The sequence below is a fragment of the Capricornis sumatraensis genome, chromosome 1 (assembly GCF_032405125.1).
Source record: "Capricornis sumatraensis isolate serow.1 chromosome 1, serow.2, whole genome shotgun sequence".
Classification (NCBI taxonomy): Eukaryota; Metazoa; Chordata; class Mammalia; order Artiodactyla; family Bovidae; genus Capricornis; species Capricornis sumatraensis.
Genome location: NC_091069.1, coordinates 44,283,405 through 44,304,847, shown reverse-complemented (window position 1 = coordinate 44,304,847; position 21,443 = coordinate 44,283,405). Strand labels below are relative to the sequence as shown.

The 21,443-nt window shown below is 40.2% G+C and overlaps 1 protein-coding gene across 2 annotated transcripts in view; it reads left to right on the top strand.

The window, feature by feature from the left end:
- Positions 1 to 21,443, top strand: part of UGP2 (UDP-glucose pyrophosphorylase 2) — a 57,525-nt gene that overhangs the window by 34,559 nt on the left and 1,523 nt on the right. For both annotated transcript variants that reach the window (XM_068980667.1, XM_068980658.1), the window contains exons 4-9: positions 12,948 to 13,133; positions 14,563 to 14,696; positions 15,412 to 15,709; positions 16,825 to 17,022; positions 17,549 to 17,791; positions 20,759 to 20,863. In XM_068980667.1, coding sequence (XP_068836768.1) covers positions 12,948 to 13,133; positions 14,563 to 14,696; positions 15,412 to 15,709; positions 16,825 to 17,022; positions 17,549 to 17,791; positions 20,759 to 20,863 — 1,164 coding nt within the window. The remainder of the gene's footprint in view (positions 1 to 12,947; positions 13,134 to 14,562; positions 14,697 to 15,411; positions 15,710 to 16,824; positions 17,023 to 17,548; positions 17,792 to 20,758; positions 20,864 to 21,443) is intronic.

The window sequence follows — 21,443 nt, the reverse complement described above, 5'->3', positions numbered from 1 at the left end:
AAAAAGGTAATTAGGTGTATATGATAAGTATGAAAGATTGAGAAAATCAGTCTAGAATGATTCTTCTGCATGCAGATTATTTCACAATTGACTAAATTCTTAGTCCACTTTGAAGAAATGAAACTGGAAATCACAGATAGTGTATTATTGGTGTGGTTACATAAGTTGACAGCTCTGGTCAGCAGATCTATATCATACCAAAGGAAAAGATCTCTGTGAATGGTTATGTTATTATTTGTAAAAAGCTAAAGTAATTTAAGTATCTAAAACTTTTTCATCATTCCATGTTTGAACCTGTGTTTTAAATTAACTGCCTACCTGTCCTAGAGTGTTTCGGATAGACGGATTTCTGGTACAAGTGTAGCAGGAAAAGAGTAGTCAAGGAGTTGGAAATCGAAAAAGCAAGAGAGTTCCAGAAAAACATCTATTTCTGCTTTATTGACTATGCCAAAGCCTTTGATTGTGTGGATCACAATAAATTGTTGAAAATTCTGAAAGAGATGGGAATACCAGACCACCTGACCTGCCTTTTGAGAAACCTATATGCAGGTCAGGAAGCAATGGTTAGAACTGGACATGGAACAACAGACTGGTTCCAAATAGGAAAAGGAGTACGTCAAGGCTGTATATTGTCATCCTGCTTGTTTAACTTCTATGCAGAGTACATCATGAGAAACGCTGGACTGGAAGAAGCACAAGCTGGAATCAAGATTGCCGGGAGAAATATCAATAACCTCAGATATGCAGATAACACCACCCTTATAGCAGAAAGTGAAGAGGAACTAAAGAGCCTCTTGATGAAAGTGAAAGAGGAGAGTGAAAAAGTTGGCTTAAAGTTCAACATTCAGAAAATGAAGATCATGGCATCTGGTCCCATCACTTCATGGGAAGTAGATGGGGCAACAGTGGAAACAGTGTCAGACGATATTTTTTTTGGGCTCCAAAATCACTGCAGATTGTGATTGCAGCCATGAAATAAAAAGGCATTTACTCCTTGGAAGGAAAGTTATGACCAACCTAGACAGCATATTCAAAAGCAGAGACATTACTTTGCCGACTAAGGTCCGTCTAGTCAAGGCTATGGTTTTTCCTATGGTCCTGTATGGATGTGAGAGTTGGACTGTGAAGAAAGCTGAGTGCCGAAGAACTGATGCTTTTGAACTGTGGTGTTGGAGAAGACTCTTGAGAGTCCCTTGGACTGCGAGGAGATCCAACCAGTCCATTCTAAAGGAGATCGGTCCTGAGTGTTCATTGGAAGGACTGATGCTGAAGCTGAAACTCCAATACTTTGGCCACCTCATGCGAAGAGTTGACTCACTGGAAAAGACTCTGATGCTGGGAGGGATTGGGGGCAGGAGGAGAAGGGGACAACAGAGGATGAGATGGCTGGATGGCATCACGGACTCGATGGACGTGAGTCTGAGTGAACTCCGGGAGATGGTGATGGACAGGGAGGCCTGGCGTGCTGCTATTCATGGGGTTGCAAAGAGTTGGACACGACTGAGCGACTGAACTGAACTGAAGCAAGTCAGAGATGAATAGGTAACAGTAGAACTGAGACTAGCCAAGGTAAGTAGGGACCATGTCTGCAATTCATTGTCAGTTTGGAGGGGATGCATTAGGCTGAGCTAAGAAGATGCTGAAAAATACAGAAGGTGAGAGGTTCTTAGCCTTGTTCAGCAGGCTAGCTGGAATGTATTTTTAGGAGGTAAGTGATGAATGGCTCACTCACTCTGAATTGTATTGGAAATTCTGATTTCTTGTAGTTCTTGGTCACCACTGAAGAAGTGACTGCTTCTTATTTTTCCTGTTTTGTTTTTGTTTTTTCAACACCCTTTATAAGGGCTAGTGTCTTCCTTGCAGTTTAGTTTCTATACATTAATGATACGTATTGAGCAATTTTTTATACTTTAAAAGTACTCTGCATGCATACTCAGTTGCTTAGTCATGTCCTACTCTTTGCAACCCCATGGCCTGTAGCCCACCGGGTTCATCAGTCCATGGGATTCTCCAGGCAAGAATACTGGAGTGGGTTGCCATTTCCTCCTCCGGGGGTTCTTTCTGAACCAGGGATAGAATCCACGTCTACTGTGACTCCTAGATTGGCAGGCAGGTTCTTCTACCAGTAAGTCACTTGGGTAGCCTCTGAAAGTCTCTAATCTCATGCTATTGAGCTGTAATATTCTTAGTCATATACTTAGTCAGTGGGTGAAACTCCAATACTTTTGCCACCTCATGTGAAGAGTTGACTCATTAGAAAAGACCCTGATGCTGGGAGGGATTGGGGGCAGGAGGAGAGGGGGACAACAGAGGATGAGATGGCTGGATGGCATCACCGACTCGATGGACATGAGTTGCGTGAACTCCAGGAGTGGTGATGGACAGGGAGGCCTGGTGTGCTGTGATTCATGGGGTTGCAAAGAGTCGGACACGACTGAGCAACTGAACTGATGTGAGAAATTACCTCATGCTCCGTGTCAATCATTAATATATTCCACCATTACAAAACCACCTCAAGATGCACACTGAGTTCATTCTGCCTTAAGTGTACTTTTTTATTTTTTCCAGTTTTACTGTAAGGGCAGTGAGGTCGAGAATACAGATGAGAGTTTTAAATCCCAGCTTCATTACTTCTCAGCCATGTAACGTTCAGCAGGTTATTTAACTGCTCTAAGTCTCAGTCTCCTCACTCATAAAAAGTAGACATAATAAAAGTAAGATTTTAATGACTATTATTGAGACTGCATGTAAAGTATTTGCATTTACTCAATAAATGTTTGCTGGAGAAGATTGAAGGCAGGAGGAGAAGGGAACAACAGAGGATGAGATGGTTGGATGGCATTACCAACTCAATGGACATGAGTTTGAGCAGGCTCTGGGAGCTGGTGATGGACAGGGAAGACTGGCGTGCTACAGTAGAGTCACAAAGAGTCGGACACGACTGAGCAACTGACCTGAATTGAATAAATGTTTACATTCAACAAGTGTTTACTAAATACCTCTTAGATGTCAGGTGCTATCCTGGACACAGTGAAAACAACAGAATTGTATTAAGGATACAGATGGTATTTGTTTTAAAATTCTATAACTTTCATATTTAAATATTCTTTGTCTTTGATTTTTAATATATTTTTATCAGTATATTAATATTTTAAATTTGATATATATTTTATTTATGATCATGAATACCTTAATTCTTTCTATGTTTCTTAGTTTTTGCAAAATATTCCAAGTAAGTAAACCATAATTTCCATCCCTGTAATTCTTTCGTGTCAAATGGATTGGTAGTTTGCAGTTTTTGTTATAATAAAGTTCATTTGTCTCTAATGATTTTTCCTGATTGCAGAGATAAAGTTTAGGAAATTCCTACACTTTCTGGATTATAGGAGGTCTCTGCTCCTGTGGCTATAAAATGATCTCCATTATGAAAATGATTAACTGTACTGTTCTATGAGTTACATTGAAGATCCACATAGTGAAAGCCCTAGGGTATCTGTAGAATTGTCTTTGACTGGCAACTCCATCCATATTTATGGATTTTTTTTATCTACTAAACTCAAGATAGATAAGAAGAATTGGCCTTATTTCAGCTACTATGGTAGCTATTAAAAGAATTGGGCTCTCATTCTTATACTGTGTGGATGTTTAGGTATTTCAAGGATTTGTGTGTTCATTGTGGGGTGGGCAGGGGAGGCTTTGTTAAGTGTTCATAGCATTGTATTATCAAAGCTTAGGTGAAAATAGGAAGGATAGCTGATGACCATTATAGGATTCTTTGGTCACTTGTCATTGGACATGGCAAAACTTTGGAAATCAAATGTTTTTTCTTAAATTTTTAATGGTCAGAAATAAGATAATGACTCTACCTCACCACTTGAAGGAAATGTATTAGTAGAAACAGTTGTCAGAAGTGTGAGAGCTGGTAGTTTATACAAGTGTATCAGTGTGTGTATTCCTTCCGGAGAGTCTCCTATAGTTGGACATGTAGGTTACTCTTACTTTTTTGCTGTTAAAAGAACTCTGTAGTGAATATACTTATATATAAATCCTTGCATCTCAGAATTATTTCTAATAATAAATTTTCAGAAATGGTTTTGTGTTCAGAGGCTATAAACTTATTTTAAGTTTCCGGTTAGGCATTTCAAATTGCTTTACAGTTTGTACTCCTGTTCACATTAATTTTGAGCTGTTATTTTGAGTGCCAGCTGTGTATTAGTAGAGAACCGTACTAATAAAGGCCTGCCTTCATCTAGTTTCTAGTATCTAGAAACCTCTAGTAGAGATGTAGACAGTAAAAGATATGAAATGTAGTTTCAAGTAGTGATAAGTGACATGCAAGAAGAAAGGGTACAGGGAGTGAGGGAGTAGAGGTGATGTTGTAGCTAGAATAGGCAGAGAGAAGAAAGGCCTCTCTGAACTAGCATTTAGTAGAGACCTACAATCCATTTTATTGTCAGTCTTGCTACATTTGTTAAAGCATTAAGTATTATTATTTTTAAAACTGTTTGCCAGTTGAGATGAAAAATGTTTTAAAATTTTTATTTGATATTTAAGTTGATTTTTTTCCTTTGGCTTATTTGTATTAGCTGTTGGTTATTGGATTTGAGTTGCGATGATCCTTACCTTTATATAACAAAAAGGCACAGTATTCAAGTTTGGCTCCCCCGAGAGGGCAATATGAGACCTAAGATGAAAAATAAGTGATTTTTATGAATCTGGCTCCTGGTTCTTTCTGAGATTTTTGCTAACATCAACTTTAGTAACTGAGATAGCAGATTGTAATGAAGGATATTGTATGTATGTGAATTGTTGGATAGGTGCTGATGAGTATAACTGTTTAGAGAACAGTGTTGTTGCCAAGACTTCTGATTTATTCTTTGAAAGGACCTGTTTACTTGCTCTGTTACAGATTTTTGCTTTGGGATATGTGTAGACTCAGTGTATGAATAGGACAGCTGGTTTTCTTCTATTACTGGAAAAATTACCCTCATGTTTTCCTGTCTGTAGGTCTACTTTAAAATAATTAAAATAAAAAAACTCAAAAGATGTAGGAATTAATATCTGGCAAAATTAAAATACATACTTGATTTGATAGTTTGTCCTGTGTTTTTATAGTTTATAAGTGGAAGAAGACAAAAGAACTCTCTTAGGAAATGTACTTTTCCAGGCTCAGCTTATAATTTTAGTATGTGATCATTCTATTTGTTTCTTTATCATAGAGGGATCTTTTTAAATTATGACACTAAATTATGGCTTGTAAAAATTATTTTTTATGCAGAGCATAGTTTTAGATTTAGGTTTTCTTTATGAAGATTGTATGTGATGTATTCTAATTCAGTACTTTTTAAAAATTAAAATAATGGTTGTTTGTAATCAGCTTTCTAAATAATGATGGCACCACTGTTGTTTCACCCTTAGTATTTAATAAGATAAGAAATAAGTTCCAGAGAATAGATTTCATTTAGTAACAGCTGTCTTTGCTCCATTCATTTATTCACTTATCTACTCAACAGATGAGAGCTACTGAAGACTACGACACATAATTAAAGGTGATGGATATGGTGGAGGGAGTATCACATGGCTGGTACTGCCTTCCTGGAGTTTACAGTCGTGTAACAGATACAGAGCACCAGACAGACAAATTGGGAGGCGGTGTAATGATTACTGATAGCAGCTGGTAGTACCTGAGCAGGAAGTGAGTGCTTTGTCAGATTCACTCCTGGTCGTATGAGGGCAACAAAAAGTGATTTTGTTCTGTGGTTCTCTGACGCCTTGACAGAGTGTACATGTATAGCTGCACGTGTACATGCACACAGAAGACTGACTTTTTAAAAAATTCTTCTAATTGTGGTAAAATACTCATATCAAAGTCTACCATCTTGACCATTTTTAAGTGTGCACTTCAGTAGGGTTAAATATATTCCCCTTGTTGCGCAGTCTCCAGAACTTTTTCAGCTTGCAAAACCAAAACTCTGTAGCCATTTAACACCACTTTCCCTCTCCCCTTCCCCCGAGCATATGGCAACCACCATTCTGCTTTCTGTCTCTATGAATTCGACCCTCATGTGAGTAGATAAACGTCTTTTTAATCTTAGGTTTACTTTCTATTGTTTTGAAAGTTGCCAGAGTTCTGCTACCAACTACAAATCCTTGCTTTTGCTTTCCTGGATGAATATGAGGAGACGAAAAAACCCCAGGGGGTTATTCTGTGGCTGTGCTGTTGCCAGTGGCGCCACAGGCCAACATCGCCGGTGGCGGCTTCAGGTCTCTGCCATCCTGAGAAGTCCGTACCCAGCACGGAGCCTTAGGAGGAGCAAAGTTTGAACAGGCAGAGATGTTATCAAAACTTGGGTTTTTATCACCACGGAAGACTGTCTTAAACCAGGGTTTGGCAGACCTTTTCTGTAAAGGACCAGATGGTGAATATTTTAGGCTGTGCAATCCCTGTCACAGCTGTTCACCTCAGCCACTGTACCATGAAATCGGCCATAGATGCTGTGTAAACTTACAGGAGCAGCTGCCTTCCAGTAACTCTCTGTGAAAACAGGCCGTAGGTCCAGCTGTCCCACAGGCTATAGTTTGTTGACTCTTGTCTTGAAACTATCCTCAGGCTACACATAACTGGAGAGTGATGAGGTAGAACCCGTACCTCGGAGATTGCTAAGCTGGTTGGTGACTTGGAGCAGAAGGAGATTCAGTACCATATTTATGAAATTTGTGCCATTGATTATAAGGTGTACCTTTTATGTACCGCTGAGAAAGGAAAAAAGTGCAAACAATTGATAAGATTGCACTGGCTGTATGATTCATCCTGGTTCTAGAAATGTTAAAACGTGTGGTGGGGTGGAGAATGTGTCTGAATAGGTGACGTAGTGCTAGCACAGCCAGCACATGGATTCTTCCTGTGGGCCGCACACTGTGCTGAGCACTTCACATGCATTGTCCTGCCCCTCTGCCACCCTCAGCACATCTCCTTACGGTCCCCGGTGGCCGCCTGAATGAACTCTAGTCACCGTGTCTTCGTTCCACACAGCAGGAAGGAGGAGATAGGGCATGTTGTCCCCTGCCCTTTCACAGCGACTTCCTGGGAATCTTTCAGCTCACTTCCAGTTAATCTCAGTGACCAGGACTTTGGCACAAATAGCTCTAAGCGAAGCTGGACATGTGGTCTTTTATTTGGGGTGGTGGTGTGCCCAGCTGAAAGTCGGGGTCCTAAAATGGGAGGGGGGAAATGACATTGGGGTAGGCAGCTAAAAATCTCTGCTGTGCTGTGTCATTGCTTTGTTTTGTGAATGATGTAATCAGGAGAGAAACATCTTCAAATTCTCTTTTCCAAAAGATCACCACCTGCAAGGTGGAGTTTAAGGTGACCTCTATCTTAAGGTGACCTCCGCCTCCACCTCCCTAACCTGGAGGGAGTTAAGGTGACTGGAGGCCACTGCATTGATGAGAGGTAGGTGGGATGGCAGCCGTGGCAACAGAGAGTTTCCTGAGGCTGAGAGGCCTCGGTCATTGGTCAGGTGTGAGCAGGCTCTTGGCTTGGCAGTTGAGTATGTTCTGGTGCCACAGAGACAGGAGCAGATTTCCAGAAAGAGGAAGTCTACTTAGAAGGAACTTGAAAAGGAACAGGCAGAAAGAGAGGGAAAATAGAAAGTGGCCTTTCAAAAGTCAAGAAGAGAGCATTTCAAGGTCTAGGGAGTGGTCAGTTGTCTCAGATGCAGCTGAGAGCTCAAGTTTAAGAGAAACATTGTTATTATTGACCAGATTTAGCAAGGAGGAGGATGTTAATGACCTTGGTAAGAGCAGTTCACTGAACTATGGAGAAAACAAGATTGTAGCAGGTGTTTGAGTGAAAAAGAGGTGAGGTGAGGAAGTAGAGGTGAGTGCAGCAGCTTTTTAAGCTTTGACTTTAAGAAGATGGAGAAAAAAGGACAGAAAGGGGTGAGTGTATGTTTTGCTATTTTCTTTGTTTTTTAGATGTAAAATATTTGAGTGTGTTTGTGTCTATGGAAAGGAATAGATAGGGAAAGGCTGACTCTGAGGCTGGGAGGTTGATGAAGTAGGAATCTTAGGTGGGCACTAGCAGAGAGATTACTTTGGGGCAGGGGACAGCTATTCTGTGACCAGAAGGAAGGGTAAGCAACAGAGGTGGTGATGCGGGAGGGTCCTGAGGATCTGTTCTGGAGGCAGAAGGTCGAGGGCACTGTAGTAGGGGATGGTTTTGTTCGCCCTGTGAATAGCAGCTGAGCTTATCTCGGTGGCTGACAAGGTGTTGGCAAGTTTGCTGGTAGATCACGTGATCATGTATGTGATTTGCCAGCTTTTCCTGAACAAGAAAACAAATCTCTGGTCTAGGTAATTGGTTGGAGCATTCACGTGACCCAAATTTTGGTTGTTACCTTTAGAAATGTGAAATGAAGACACGAAGTGAGAAAGCACCTAGCACAGGCCTTGGCACACAGGCTGCCCAGTGAGGGCTTGCCGAATACGCGGATGTTCTTGGCACACTTCCTGTACATATGCAATGTCATTTCAACCTTGTTTTACTGTTTACACAGCTCATTTTCTTTTTGGAAAATTTGCTTTTGTTGGAAAAAAACAACTTTCTCAATAATCATACCCTTCTGAACCATAACAGGGCAGGTACTGTTAGCTTGTTGTGGGTATTTGGCACTGTCTTCAGGAATAGCAGGAATATGCTACCAAGAACTGGGTTATACTATTGCTAATGGGAACAGTGTGTCTCCATGACTGTGTAATGAATTCAGCTTTTCTTCTAACTGGAAACTAAGTTGTGAACAGACTTGGCAAGGTACAGGTCATAGTAGACAGTTTTTAAAAGATCTTTTAAAAAGTATTTCAGTTTCTGCAGAAAAACTAGATTACATCCTAGAGGGAAGAATGTTGTTTAAATTATGATTTTTCATAATTTCACAGCTACTTTCTTTGTTCATTCTGCAGAGGAAGTTGGGTATTTGACACATTGTTTTCTCCCACTGAGAGGATAATGTGAGTGGTTTTGTCTCCCCTGCACATTTTGCCATGGGGTCGCTAAGAGTCAGACACGACTGAGGGACTTCACTTTCGCTTTTCATGCATTGGAGAAGGAAATGGCAATCCACTCCAGTGTTCTTGCCTGGAGAATCCCAGGGACAGCGGAGCCTGGTGGGCTGCTCTCTATGGGGTCGCACAGAGTGGACACAACTGAAGTGACTTAGCAGCAGCAGCAGCACATTTTGCAGGGAGCCTCCTGAGGTTTGCCCCACCTTACCTGTAGAGGTTGCCCTGCTGTATATTTACAGTGCCACAGAGGTCTTCATAGAACACTGAATTCTATTCATGTCTTGGAGAAAGAGAAACACGGTGATCAGGCTTGAAAGCAGAGATAGCACTGTGCGTGCTAAGTCATTTCAGTCCTGTCTGACTGTGACCCTTTGCACTGTAGCCCACCAGGCTCCTCTGCTCATGAGATTGTCCAGGCAAGAATACTGCAGTGGGTTGCCATGCCCTCCTCCAGAGGATCTTCCCCACCCAAGGACTGAACCTTTGTCTCTTACTTCTCCTGCATTGGCAGGCGGGTTCTTTACCACTGACGCCATCTGGGGAGTACTGTGACTGACTAAAGTGACTCAGTGAGAGTAACATCTAGGCTGTATCCAGCAGTGCATGGTACTCCCTGTCATCTCCCAACCCCGTCCATCTTTTCCTGAGTGGATGTCTTTGTGCATTCTCCTGGGGGAGCTCAGAGGGGAATAGTGGAGAACAGATCTAATAATGTCCCTGGGACTAGGTGTGTCCAGCATAACTTCAGCTGTTGCCAAACAGTCTTCTAACACAGGTCCTCTTGGCTCTGGAAATAAACCGAGCTCTGTGGGATTGCTTGGTGAGGTCCCTGGTGGTGGGTGTGGACAGCATCAGCCACAGAGGGAACTTGTATTGGTATATGGGGTGATTTATGTGAGGAAAGCTGAGCTTGCCACCTAATATAAACTGCAGTAAGCTGTAGACCAAAACTGTCTTGGCTTCCTTCCATGCATGACTGCTGCCTTTCTGTGTGTTTGTGTCTGTGTGCGGAGTCGGGTGAATTTAAGCTGAAATGTAAGTGAAAGTGGAGGTTTCTTTCTTTTTTTTTTTTAAAGTGGAGGTTTCTAATAGCAATGCTGACTCAATGACTCTGGACATCTTCTCCCTGGCTGTACGTTGTTACTTCACACCTTGTGACTTCTTCCCTTTCTTTCCATAGTCCTTTTCTTGTTAACAGTCAGTTCTTCAGTGGGGCCTGTATTTAATTAGCTGCTATATTATAGCAAGACAAGTAGGTATTACTGAAAGCACCATCTAAAGAACCATGGTTCCTTGACATTTGTAGGGGTTAGGTGACTCCCTACCCACTTAACTTGGTGTACAAAGTTCTAAGTAAGGCACTTCACAGAATTCTGGGCTCCCACCTAAATGATGAACAAGTTTCTACTTGGGAGTTGCCTGCACCTGGGCCCAAAAGTCTCCATTAGCTCAGTTTTGGAATTTAACATTGTTCTTGGATCAGCTTATTTTATTTCACCCCAAATATTTGAAAGCTAATTTAGAAGTACATTTTAAATTTAAACTGAAGTTCTCAAGATACCATTCTTGGGAAGATTTGAATCAAGACCAAAGTGTATTTAATATACCTTTTGGCTGAAGGCAGATGGCCTAGTGTTAAAGTCATTGTGAGGCTGGGACCTTTGATCACTGTTACATAGAGAATAAAGGAGGATACATGATCATCATTATATATAGATTAAATTTGGGGGATACAAGAAAATTTGTTTAGCCTCCATAGACTCAGTCGTAAGGAACTGTCTTAAAGCATTCTAGTAAAATGCATGTTTTGAAGTTTAATATGAAGAAAACATTTTTTTCTCTAAATACTTTATATTCTTTATCATATGTGGATCAAAGATGTTTTGTAATGAATATATGTAATATTGGGGTTTTTTCCTTTCCTGGTGAAACTTTAAGGCTCCAGGGTTGACTTTTGGTTTTTAATTCATCTGCACAGATGATATGAGTCAGTGTCATTGAAGTTAAAAAGAAAAAAGGTTATATTGAACAAAAAAAGGATTTTGGCAGAGTTTTATTAAAACTGAAACATAATTCTGATTGTTTGGTTGATATTTTTTAACAGGCCATCTAGAACTGCACACGCTGCTAGCCATGTATGTTGATTTACATTAATATTAAATAAAATTAAAATTTCAATTGCTCAGCTGCATTTAGCACTGTGTCTGGAGGGTGACAAAATGGTGAAAAATGCTATCCTGTTGATCTTTTGACTGCATACCTAAAAATATGAAGAAATTTCTTTTTACATTGTTTACATTTTTGTAAATTTTCTGCCCTGAAATGACAGGCTGCCCATTCCTAAGAGATAATGGAAAACTCATAACTCAGATGTTGAATAGTGTCTGAAACCCTAAGCCCTGCCATTTTGTACTGTTATCAACTGTATTTGAAAGAGCAGCGTTTTCTCAGACTCACACTTTTAGAACCATGGTTACACTTGTAGTATTATTTTTCATTCTTTTAATCTTTTAATTCAAAGCTGAGGGTATACTGTTTCTTAAAATCAAATGAAGAGAATCCATTTTCTGATTCACTAAACTAAGACTTCAGAACATGTATTCTATTCAATTTTAATACCTACAAATGGAATTAAAAAAGTTACTTAAGGCTCAATTTGCCATAGAATCTGTCAACCTGTATTACATTTCTTTGTCAGTCTCCTCTTCTCTCAGATCTGCTGCATACACAAATATCAACTTTATTAAATGAAAGCATTTGTCTGGAAAAATCTGCATTAATTTGGAATCTCCTGAAGCATAAATAAGTCACTTTAAAAAAAAGAACACTAATTAAACCTTGAGGACATTGTGTTAAGTGAAATAAGTCAGTCACAAAAGACAAGTCCATCGTGATTCATGTCTGAGCCACCTGGAGTAGCCAGACTCATGGAGATAGAAAGTAGAAAAGTTTTTTCTCATTGTTTCTCATTGTTTTCTAATGAATTTAGGTCCCGTTTTGCAGGATGAAAGAGTTCTGGTTTTATTTCTTCAGTCCCTTTAAGTATTATCTATCCTCCACCATGATGTAACTAAAGAGTACATTTGATGACCTATTTCATAAAAGAAAAGTAACAACAAGTGTTCTGTAAATGGATAGAAAATACACTGTGATCTTTTTAAAAGCTCCGTTCTTGTTGTAAGATGTTTAGGTTTGTTTGTGCCTCTCCTTCTAACAGAAGAATTTGAGCTTCCACTGTCATTGTTCCTTTCCTGTGAGGAAGAAATTGAAGATTAAGCCTCTGTGCTCATTTCAAACTTGTTTTACTATTTACACAGCTCATTTTCTTTCAGGCAAACTTGCTTTTGTTGAAAAAAAACTTTCAGATTGCAAAAAATCAAACCCTTGTGAACCATAACAGGGCAGGCATTGGTAGCCTGCTCCGAGTGTTTGGCCCTGTCTCCAGGAATTTCACGAGTATGTTACCCAGAACTGTGTGACCATATACACACTTGTCCAGAACCTAAGCAGACTCATAGTGCACCAGAAACATGTACAGATGTGAATGAGTTTGTGCATCCTGTTTGCTATGTTGATGTACATTGAGAATTCAGTGCTTTTGAAGGTAGTCCAAGAGAAGTATATTCTCACCAGCCAGCCAAAATATTTGTAGACTGTAACTTTCCCCCCTCTTGTGCTCCATTGTACTGTAAGTGAACCGCTGAACTACTTCTGTGTGCAAGGGAAGTTGCTGATAAGAACTTAATTTTGACCATAAGGGCCCTGGACATTAAAGAAAATGTAGCTGAAACTCTACAGAAAAAGCAAACCTCTTCAAGGAAGCATGGAAATAACCTTGGTGTTGATTTGGTTTAACCTCTTAACAACTTTAAAAATTTTTTCAGATTCAGCCCTATGAGAAGATAAAGGCCAGGGGCTTACCTGATAATGTATCCTCTGTGCTGAACAAGCTGGTGGTGGTGAAACTCAATGGCGGTTTGGGAACCAGCATGGGCTGCAAAGGCCCAAAGAGTCTGATTGGCGTGAGGAACGAGAATACCTTTCTGGATCTGACCGTTCAGCAAATCGAAGTGAGTTGGAACGTTGAGCCTTTCTCATGAGCTACCAAAATGATTTTCAGTTTTCAGGTTATTGTAAATGTTACCTTAGAAAATAACAGATGAGGATTTGAGCTAGTCAAGGAGCATGCTATCTTTAGTCTCTTTATTAGTGTGTTAAAAAAGGTTTGGTGTTCCTAAAAGCAAATCCTTAGAGTGATGTGAAAGCTTTTGATCTTTAAATAGCATTTGTGGTGCTGGAATCTCTGGATCTCTTCAGATTCTCCTTTGATCTCCCTGCCTCTCTCCCCTCCTTCTCTCTAGGGGTAGCCTTCATCAGAGCTGGGATGATCTGACTTTATTAGCCCCCTTTTGGAGGCTGGGGAGAATTTCATGTATCTGGCTGGGTACCGTGGATGCTAAGAACTGTCACTGACTTCTCTTTTACATAAATCATAAAGTCCTTAGTCATAGACCATAAGCTCTTAAAGGGCAGTGGCCCCTGTCTTTTTCATCTCTATATCCCTAGTTTCTCATACAGTGCCAGCAATCATTATAATAGCAGTAGCAGCAGCTAAGGAGAAGGCAATGGCAACCCACTCCAGTGTTCTTGCCTGGAGAATCCCAGGGACGCAGGAGGCTGGTGGGCTGCTGTCTGTGGAGTCGCACAGAGTCAGACACGGCTGAAGCAACTTAGCAGCAGCAGCAGCAGCAGCAGCAGCTAACATTTATCCAGCACTTACTAAGTATCATTCTGAGCTCTTTATATGAATTGACTCATTTGTTCCTCTCAACAACTCTGTAAGATAAGCACTGTTATCATCACCATTTTACAGATGAGGAAACCAAGACACAGAGAGGTAGATTTATGCCCAGGCCTCCCTAGCTAGTTAGTAAGTGCAGAATCAAACAGGGAACACAGAGCAGTCTGACTTCTAAGATTATATTTTCTCCTCACTTTGTGCTGCCTCTTAGCTCTTCCTAGAGATAGAAAAGATATCAGTTAGGCTATTATTCACAGTCCTTCACATGATTCCTGAGAATAGGGAGACGTCTTTGTAACATTTGTACTTTCGTTCCCACAGTACTTTGGACACAGAGTAAATACGTAGTCTGTATTTGCCCATCCAGTGAGGCCACAGGGCACTGTGGCTTGGCACACAGCCCCAGAGTTGGACTGTGGGGGCTGGGAGGGGTGTCCTGGCTCTGCCACTGACCTGCTGCTTCTCTGGGCCTCAGTTTAGCCATCCATGAAATGGAGGCGGTAGTTCCTGTCTCACAGGATTGGGATGTAATAAGCAAGTACATGGTGAAGATGCCAGTTATCGTTTATTTCAAGTCTATATATTCTCCTATTATAGATGATATGAACATTTTGTGATCAACCATTGAGAGTTAATTTTATACTTTGAAACAAAAGAATAGTAAGTCTGAGTGACCTGATTGTCGTTTTCCTCCCTAGCACTTGAACAAAACCTACGATACTGATGTTCCTCTTGTTCTAATGAACTCTTTTAACACGGATGAAGATACCAAAAAAATACTACAGAAGTATAATCACTGTCGTGTGAAAATCTACACGTTTAATCAAAGCAGGTACAAGGAGTAAAACAATTAGCTCTGTGGGATGTTACTTCCGGAAAGGACTTCTGTGTTTTGTTTAAACAGAGCAGCCTCAAGATGTACATGTGCCAAACTGTCTACAGGTGTTTAATGCCTTTAAAGGCTAAACATCAGTTAACAGATACGTGGCAGTTATAATCACTCTGTGGGTATGTAACTTGAACTTCTTAAAAGAGAATCTGCCTGAGATTTTGGTTCTCAAAAGTGGTAAGAAGCAGACATCCCTGAGTACCAACCTGCTGTTGATTTTCTGGGAAAGGAAGAGAACCACCCCTGAATATATCTATTGGTAAGAATGGACAGCATTTCCCAAATAGAGAGCATTTCCTTTTTTTTCAAGGAAAAGAACAACCTCACCACCAAATAAGTTTGAGAAAATTTACTTAATATGTCTTTCCTTTTGAAGAGTCATAAAACATATGAATATCTTAAAAATATGGGGTGTCTTCCCATCTGAATGACCCTGGAATAATTCTTTTTTGCAGCAAATATCACTATGTAGGAAGCTGGTTTTTTGGTCAACACAGATAATGAGAGATTTTCTTAAATAGATTGACTTATGATTAAATTACTATGATGGATTTAAAAGGAGGGAAATTTTATTTAACTTTACATGCATTGTTTTTTACTCAAACATCTGGAATACTCTACAGAGTTGATACTGAAAAAGAAATTTTGTTTTCTTAAGGTACCCAAGGATTAATAAAGAATCGTTACTGCCTGTAGCAAAGAATGTATCATACTCAGGGGAAAATACAGAAGCTTGGTATCCTCCGGGTCATGGAGATATTTATGCCAGTTTCTACAACTCTGGTTTGCTCGACACCTTTATAGGAGAAGGCAAAGAATATATTTTTGTGTCCAACATAGATAATCTGGGTGCCACAGTAGATCTTTATATTCTTAATCATCTCATGAACCCACCCAATGGAAAACCTTGTGAATTTGTCATGGAAGTCACAAATAAAACCCGAGCGGATGTAAAGGTAAATACTGAGAGGAAGCAGTTTGGGGATTTACATCTTCACATTTCATAGTTGCAATTCTTTATTGAAAAGTTTCTAAGCTTAGAAACTTGATAACATCACTGTAAGCTAGAGTGGGATAGTGTTCTAGAGTACCCTAAGTTCTATCTGATATAACAGTGTGTGTAATATGCATCCAGATTTAATAGTAGTAAAATCATTTTTCTTTTTCAAACAATCTATATGGGCAATTTTAACTAAAAAACAATTCCACACATATTTATAGGATTATCTGAAATATATGTGAAAACACTGTGTTTGTTCCAACCATTAATATTCTTCTAGTTGGATGCTTAAGTGTTTTTAATTGTTCTTTTAATGGAAATTTACTTCTATTTCTACAGTATGTATTTCTCTCTGTATATGTTTTATCACTGTAATAATCTTTTGTTACAAACCAAAAAGAGCAGTTTTATACAAAGCAGAAGTTAGTTTTTTTCATCTTGCATGTTTAGTGATGACGATATTTGGCCTTTGATCAAACAGTACACAAGGTTTTTCACTTAGCTCCAGGGCGTAAGAAAAGTGGGCAGTGTGTGATACTATGGCTGGTCCTTGGGCTGGGTTCTGTTTCTCTTGCAGATGTCGCCCTCACACACCAGTGAACATTCCCCTTTGCCTGCACCTCACGGCCTCGAGGCTAAGGCCACTCTGAAGTCTTTTCTCTTCCACTTGTGCCTCTGTCTTGACTTTACTCCCCTCATCCCAGAGGCAGTGAGAGCAGGGTCTGAGGTGGCGGGATTGGTCGTTTGGTGATGGACGGTGGTTTAAGAATAAGAGGAATGTCTGTGTCTGGAACAGTTGTTTGGAAAGTAAGGAGAACGCTGAGGTACCCCCAGGACTTTTATTATGGACAAGAGGGAGTATAAAACAACTGACAACCTGAATTATTTTCTTTGGTTCTACTTTCATACATGTGTTACTTTGTATCCCAGATCGAATCACTGCCATTGCCTTTTATTTCTGGGGGATTTTGTCATCAGTGACTTTTCTGTATCATTCATAGACTGTAAACAATGTGGTTTGGTTATAATTGGGAGCGATGTGGAAGCACTCACTCTTCTCTGCCTTTCTAGGGTGGGACACTCACTCAGTATGAAGGCAAACTGAGACTGGTGGAAATTGCTCAAGTGCCAAAAGCGCATGTTGATGAGTTCAAATCTGTATCAAAATTCAAAATATTTAACACAAACAACCTATGGATCTCTCTTGCTGCAGTTAAAAGACTGCAGGAGCAGAATGCTATTGACATGGAAATCATTGTAAATCCAAAGGTAAGCCAAAGTTGCAGACCACTGGGCTCCCTGGTTCCAGTCACAGCACACCACACACAGACTCACTGTCCACTGCCTCTGGCCCATCTAGTCCATGGGCCACTCCTTTCAGCCTAGTTAGTTTCTTCCGTTCCTGGCTCTCTCCTTGAGTCAACACCCATCCCTTAGTTTGCCAAGCAGTCCTTACTTGACCCTGGGCTGTGGTAGCGGCAAGAGCACTGGGACCCAAACTAGAGGATCTACCTTAGTCTTGATGCTCTGGTACTTAGAGGCCTCTTGGCCCCAGTCATCTGCATGGGTTTTCTGAACCTTCAGCTCTTTATTGTATAATGGAAATGTTACTGAACAAGAGAGTTATGATGCTGAAAAAGATCACATATGTATAAGCACCTCCCAGTGCTTCAGAGATATCAGCTCTCAAAATTTGTTTCCTTCAGTGGATCTCTGAAACCACTCCCCAAATAACTAGCCCATATAGAACCAAGTTACTAAAACCTGTTTCTTTCTCCTGTTCCCTTTCTTACAGACTTTGGACGGAGGCCTGAATGTCATTCAGTTAGAGACTGCAGTAGGGGCTGCCATTAAAAGTTTTGAGAACTCTCTAGGTATTAATGTTCCTAGAAGCCGTTTTCTGCCTGTCAAAACCACATCAGATCTCTTGCTTGTGATGTCAAACCTCTATAGCCTTAATGCAGGATCTTTGACAATGAGTGAAAAGCGGGAATTTCCTACAGTGCCCTTGGTTAAATTAGGCAGTTCTTTCACAAAGGTATGTAATTATAAATATGATATACACGTGAATTTGTATTTCTTCATGTGTAATTAGAAAGATAGGATACACACGTGGAGTCTGATTAGTCTTTGCTGCTAATCTATTATATTCCTCCAACCCTGATATCTTTTAATCAACCATAGAAGAGGAAGATGTAACTCACTTTTTAACTGCTTGCTGTAATAGAGCAGTAAAGAATGTTTCCATTTTAAGATATTATATCTTATGTCTCGTCTAAGACCATTACTGCTCTCATCAGTGAGAGAATGTTAATTCTGATTTAACAAAACCTATTGAGCTTCTGCCATGTGCAAGGCAGTGTTCTAGGTATTTAGCAGTAAATAAAACAGGCTAAAATCTTAGCCTTCCTGGATATTCTAGTGGGGTAAGAAGCAAGTAAGTCAAACGTATAATATGCCAAGAGGTGGCAAATGCTAAATAAAGGAGTGGGGAACGTGTAGGCGTGGTGGTGGTGGTGACATTTTACATTGGGTGGCCTCAGAGGTTTATCTGCAGGTATCTGGGGCACAATCTAGGCAAGAGGAATAGCAAGCATAGTAAAACCTGACCCTGATGTGTTAAGTGGAATCCAAAAAAATCTAATCACATAAAATGTTGTGAGGCTAATGAAGTGACAGGGTTTAGCGTTTGTGTGGCCTATGCCATCCAAGTCTATTCTAGTCCTGCTTGTAGCTTAGTGTCACCTGGTTCGGGTATCTGCACTGCCCTTATACATTCCTGGGCTGTGATTCTGGGTCCTGTGGCCGGGTTGGAATTTCCAGGACAGCATCATGCATTTTAGAAGTCTCCCTGTCGTTGGTGCCTCCCTCATCTGCCTGCTCGGGCTGGGAAAATCATGGTGCTACATGGACCCGCCATCTTCCCAGATCCTGAGATGGAATTACTAACCATTTTCCACCTAACCTCATCTTCCCTTCCTTCCCTCCCACTCTTTCTAGCCTCTTCCATACCCTGCAAGAGATAAGAACTTTAGGCTGTCTCAGTTTGAGAACAGGGGCTGAGAGGGCAATGGCTAGTTGCTCTGAGGAAGAACATGTTTTAGGGTTCCTAAAGCACAGTGAGCAAATGAGCAATGGGGGTGGGAGATAGATGGTCAAAGACGTAACAGGCCAGATTGTGTAGAACCTTGTAATTGAGTATTGGGAGTGTGGCTTTTTTCTGCTCGGGGTTGAGAAGCCATTGGAGAAAGTCAATGAAGGGATGAAGTGACCAATCTGGTGAGCAAGGGTAGAATCAGGGAGACCAGGGAATAGGCTGTCGCTGGAATTCTGGCTTGGAGCAGGGAGGCTGCAGGGGAAATAGTGAAAAACGTTAACATTATGAAATATTTTGTAATTTATACCTACAGGATTTACTGGGTAGGAGGGTAAAAGAGAATAGTACAGATGGCTCTAAGGTTTTTGGCCTGTGTGACTGGAAATGTGGAGTTGTCTTTTACTGAGGGTGTGGAAAGCTTGGATAGAGCAGGTTTAGGGGGAGCATAATGGACAGTTAAATTTTGGAGACAGTGTACTTGGACCTTCAAATGGAGAAGCTGAATATATGAGTCTGGAGGTCAGAGGAAAAATCTAGAAACAAGGTAAATTTGAGAGTTGTCGGTTTATAACTGGGTATTTAAAACCATAAGGATCACTGAGGGAGTTAATGGCATGGTAGGGAGTCAAGAACTGTGCCCTGAGGAACGCCAAGGCTAGAGGATGCGGATATGGTGGAGGAAGCAGCAAAGGTGACTGCAGAGCTGCAGATGAAGAACTGGGTAGACAACCATGACTGTGTGTGGCCTGAAGCCAAATGAAGAAAATGTTTCACGAGAGAGGAACTGGTCATTTGTAGTCAAGTGCTGTGGCCAACTCAAGGAAGATGAGTGAGAACTCACAATTTGCTGTAACAGTATAGAGGTTCTGGAGCCTGACTGGCATGGATTTAAGAGAGAATAGAAGAGAAATTGAAGATACTGAATGCGAAAACTTATTCAAGAGTTTTGCCTTAAAGAAAAACATAAAAATGAGTCTATAGGTAGAGAGGGATATAAGGTTTTCGAGTTCTGTTTTTAAGTTGGGAGAATTTGTAGCATGTTCTATAATGGCAACCCACTCCAGTACTCTTGCCTGGAAAATCCCATGGACGGAGAAGCCTGCAGGCTACCGCCCATGGGGTCACAAAGAGTCGGACATGACTGAGCGACTTCACTTTCACACATTGATGCGAATTGATAGAATCAAGAGGGAAGGAGCACTGAAGAGGGAGAAAGGAGCTTGCTTCACAGTATCTTTAGACAGTAACCATAAGAAGGGTTAGTCTTAAGTTGAAATAGAAATGGTCCGACCCCAGAACTAGGAGGGACAGGTAACTCCAGAGCAAGTGGGTGGTAGTGGTAAAGGCCAGTGTAAATTTTCCTGTTGCTTCTGTGCTTCTCAGCAAAATAGGAAACAAGGCCATAGAGGACAATTTCTAGTGCCAGTAAGTCTAAGGAAGTAAGAGGCAAAGATAGTGATCTTGATACTTTGTGTTGTTGTTCTTCCGGAACTGTATTCCATTTCTTCTTAATCCTACCCATTTCATAAAGCTCAGCTCCAGTCTAGCTTGCTTCAAACCATGATGATCTCTTTTCCAACTAACTCCAGATTATGTGAACCACTCACCTGGCTTTTAGCATGGTGGTTATTTTTTACTTATTACTGTTTTAATGTCCAATCTACTCAGCTGTAGTGTAAACACTTGATTGTGGGGACAAAGTTTACCTCCTGGTCTCTCCTACACAGGCTATATAAGCTCTCACTACTCACATAGTGAGTCCTTAATAAATAAGGTTCTTCCCATAAAAGGCCTGAGCTTGGCCATAAACAGAATGTTAAACTTGAACTGTAAACCTTGTTAATTTAATCCCTGTTTTTCTGTTAACCCATTTTTGAAACAATTTTTATGTTTCCATTTTTCTTTCAGGTTCAGGATTATCTAAGAAGATTTGAAAGTATACCAGATATGCTTGAACTGGATCACCTCACAGTTTCAGGAGATGTGACATTTGGCAAGAATGTTTCATTAAAGGTGTGTTATGATGAAAATTATAGTTCTTATAGTTTTATAAGACAGGTTTCATCCTCTAGTCCTAAATTTACCTTTATTTTAAGGAATATTTCTTACTCTATACCAGATTGCTTATAAGATACGCATTTTCAAAATGAAATAGCTTACTTCAATATTTAGTATTAATACTGTCATCCATAGACATACAACATAGTCAAAATATAATCATAATTGTTGTGTATAGGAATTTTGTGGAACATAGCATTCAAATGGAAAGCAAACACTATTAAATAATTGAATTGGTACTATTTTATTGAAATATGACAGTCTTTAAAATTGAATCACTGATAAATTAGCATTCACTAAAGATGACTATTTGAAAGTAGAAAAAAATAACAACTCCATTTATACTGACTATAATCTATTCCTGTTAAAGTAAAATGTCATCAGTATGACGATGTTCGTTCACATTACTACAGTGCTTGGGTACTTTGAGTATCATTCCAGCCTAGCATAAGGAATAGGAAGGACTATGGGTATGAATATTCAAGTTCAGAACTAAAGATACAACACTTTTTTCCTAATCAAGTATTTTTTTAAT